Raw genomic sequence first — 3,350 nt, forward strand, 5'->3', positions numbered from 1 at the left:
AAAAAAAAATCAGTCTTAAAAACTTACAGAGGATCCATATATGGAATACAAATAGGGGATGTTGGTATTGGATTCACCTGTAGTCCGGTCAATTATTTTAGGTTTGCATAGCTGACGCTCTAAATTGTTCTAAATGAAGTCATGCAAGTTCTCTCTGTAACCTGTGAAACAAAGGTAAGAAATCTGTAGCTATGCAACTGTTGTGGAACTACACAACTGAAAGGTCCAACACTAAAATTACAGTATGACTGAGAACAATACTTTGTATGCGGTTTGCAATGGTTTAGTTTTACACATTCCAAAACAATTAAGCTATAATACAATATTTCACTCTAAATTAATACGGAGTGCTAGCTGGAGGGTCTCCTGGCTTGATACATCCCAACAAGACTGTCAGTAGCATCTCTAAATAAAAATGTGACCTGTCCAAATCTGAAATAGGTCTTTATGTAAAAACCAACATGCATGTTATAAAACATTCAAAAAGCGACACACTTGTTAGTTTATAACCACAAAATGGCATGTATTGTCTTCCATGACTAGCTTTGTGCTCTGCAGTGTTTGTTGTTAAAAAATGAAAGACAAAAATAACAGTACAGCTTTAATAAAGGCGTTTAATGAACAGCGATGTTGGTGAAATACTGAAGTGTTTGGATTAAGTCACTTTTATGCTCTAACAGTTCCATTTACACAGGTAATTGAAGTACTGAATACATCCCACCCACTGAGAACATTCTGTTATTTTCTTTGTTTAAACCATAGCAGATTGAAGCCTAAAATAATCACTGCACTGGACACAATAGTAGAAAACTAGTGGCAGATACAAACGCAGTCCCTGAGAGACAGAAGTTGTATATATTGGTTATTGGCAATCCTGCTGTTCTGTTGTATGATAATACCCACCTGATGCTACATAATGGATTCAATTAGTGATTTCATGTTTTATCACTGGAACAACATCTGCAGTTAACAAGTCTAATTATTAAACTAATAATTTACAGAGTGTGATGGTTGGTTAGATACTGTCAGTGTTGCAGGTTTAGCATAGATTTGTAGTATACGGTCTATCTGCATCATTTGCAGCGTGTGGGTGGCATTCCAGGGGACCTGCAGATGTGAATGGGGTGATTGTCTCCAATGATATCTCAGCCTCACACTCAAACTGGACACTAACAGGCAAGAGTAAGTTCTTGTGACCTCTGGTTCCGTGTAAATTCGATATAACCGATACTTTGTCAAAGCAATGTCCGCCCAAGTCTTCCTGGTCTTGAGTCACCACGTTTGGGAGCTGGGGGCTATTAAAAGTGATTGGGATATCTTTCTGAAACGTGGTGTCGTGGTGGTAGGACACCAACTCATTGCTGAAGTTCACAGCTTCGACGTTGGTGCTAGAGCAGAATTTATTACAACCCAATATAGTTGTGAAAGCCTTTCTAAAATCTGCATTAAATGCATAGATTACAGGGTTCAGGGATGAGTTGGCCCACCCAAACCACACGAAGATACTAAAGGTGGTCTCACTAACACATGGGGGCTCTGGGTCATCTTGCCCTGGAGGTTCAATATGGCAAAAAGGTACCATGCAGTTTAAAACAAAGAAAGGCAGCCAGCAGAACACAAATACCCCCATAATGATGGACAAGGTTTTCAGGACCTTGGTCTCCTTCCTGAAGGATGTCTTCAATGAGTTTTCATGTGGACAATCAGGTTGGCAGCTCTGAGCGTGCTCTACAGCTCTTTCGAGAGATGAGATTCTCCTTATCTGAGTTTGAGCTATTCTGTATATCCTGGTATATGTCCCGATCATAATAACAACCGGTATGTAGAAGCTGATGAGTGATGAGGATATGGCATATGTCCGATTTAGGCTGGAGTCACAGTTCTCTGTCTGGTTTGTGGCATTATTCCCCCCATCGGTCTCTTGCGATCTATGCCAGCTAAGCTGCACAGGTATGAATGATATTAGGATGGATAAAGTCCAAGCTACACCTATCATGATAAATGCTACCCTCTGCGTCATTTTCCTTTCGTACCTGAAGGGACTGGCGATAGCCCAGTACCGGTCCAGGCTGATAATGCACAGGTTAAGGATAGAAGCTGTGGAGCACATTATGTCAAAAGCTATCCAGGTGTCACAGAAGTTTCCAAAGAGCCAGTACCCGGCCACCTCAGTGACTGCCTTCCATGGCATCACCAGCAGAGCCACGAACAAGTCTGACACAGCCAAGGAGATGACGAAGAAGTTGGTCACCTTGGACCTGAGGTGCCTGAATTTAATGACTGCCAGACATACCAGCGTGTTCCCCAGGAGAGTGGACAGGATGAGCAGTGACAGCAGCAAGCCGGTCAGCGCTCGGATGCTCTTGTCCGTGCCGGCCACATCTAGATCAGCGTTCAAAGCGTGGATTGTGACATTGTAAGTTGAGAGGTTTTCCATGAGGTGGACACCAGGCGAATGTCCTCTTTCCTACAGCGCCAACAACAAGCCCAATAGTAAATCCAGCCACGACTAGGAATGTGACATATCGTGTTGTATGCAGTCAGCTCCTAATCAAATAAAGGCTCCATTGGTTATAATATTATTTGTGAAGGAAACGAAAATCAGTAAAGAAGAAAGTCATTTGCAGCCTCTGGTTCTCTCAGTCCCCGCATGATTCCAATTTACACAAAACAATAAAGCAGCTTCCTCTACATACATTAATACATGCAGGTTGTAGCACGTACCCAACAGCAGAGAACCAACTCTGTCCTGTTAATTCCATGAGAGGGGAGACAGAGAAACGATTAAGTCATTGTATCCATCTTTAAAGAATCCCAGGAGTCACGAGAGATCTGTCTGTTATGTCTGCGCATTTATCAGTCCACAGAGCTCCCATTTATTAAACTGAGCTGGACATACTCTGTGTAGCCTGGCACATGCAGAAATGCATGTGGTCAAGGGTTTGTACGCTGCCTGACTCATTCTGATTATCCAGCAAGCACTCATTGCTACTAAAATCCTTTGGATTGGTTTGGTTTAAAAATAAACCCACAGCCGTCTTCAATAGGGCAGGTATTCCACTCTGTTAACCTCATCAGAGCCAATAGTTTTTCTGGAGACATTTCCACGCTAGCTATGACTTCATTGGGCTTATTTTTATTAACCCCTCCTCAGCTATGCCATACAGTATGTGTATAAAATATTACAATCAGAAGGGGAGTGTAGCTGTAAGGATAAAGGTGAAATAACTGTAATCTGTCAGTAATTCTCTCCTTGATCCCAAATTCTGGCGATCTAGTTAAAATTATTATACAAATCAGGCTTAGGCATCCTGTGGCTCTTCTGTAGTTGCAGAACTACAAGACCCAGA

General features: G+C 42.0%; 1 protein-coding gene across 1 annotated transcript; it reads right to left on the reverse strand.

Moving 5' to 3' along the window:
• Positions 1-594: 594 nt before the first annotated feature.
• LOC142160254 (D(1C) dopamine receptor-like) lies at positions 595-2,981 on the reverse strand. Its single transcript, XM_075215190.1, has one exon. It carries the CDS (start codon positions 2,435-2,437, stop codon positions 1,040-1,042), a length of 1,398 nt encoding a protein of 465 aa, XP_075071291.1. The 5' UTR covers positions 2,438-2,981; the 3' UTR covers positions 595-1,039.
• Between the last annotated feature and the right edge of the window lie 369 nt (positions 2,982-3,350).

This window comes from Mixophyes fleayi, chromosome 6 (genome assembly GCF_038048845.1).
Source record: "Mixophyes fleayi isolate aMixFle1 chromosome 6, aMixFle1.hap1, whole genome shotgun sequence".
Taxonomy (NCBI): Eukaryota; Metazoa; Chordata; class Amphibia; order Anura; family Limnodynastidae; genus Mixophyes; species Mixophyes fleayi.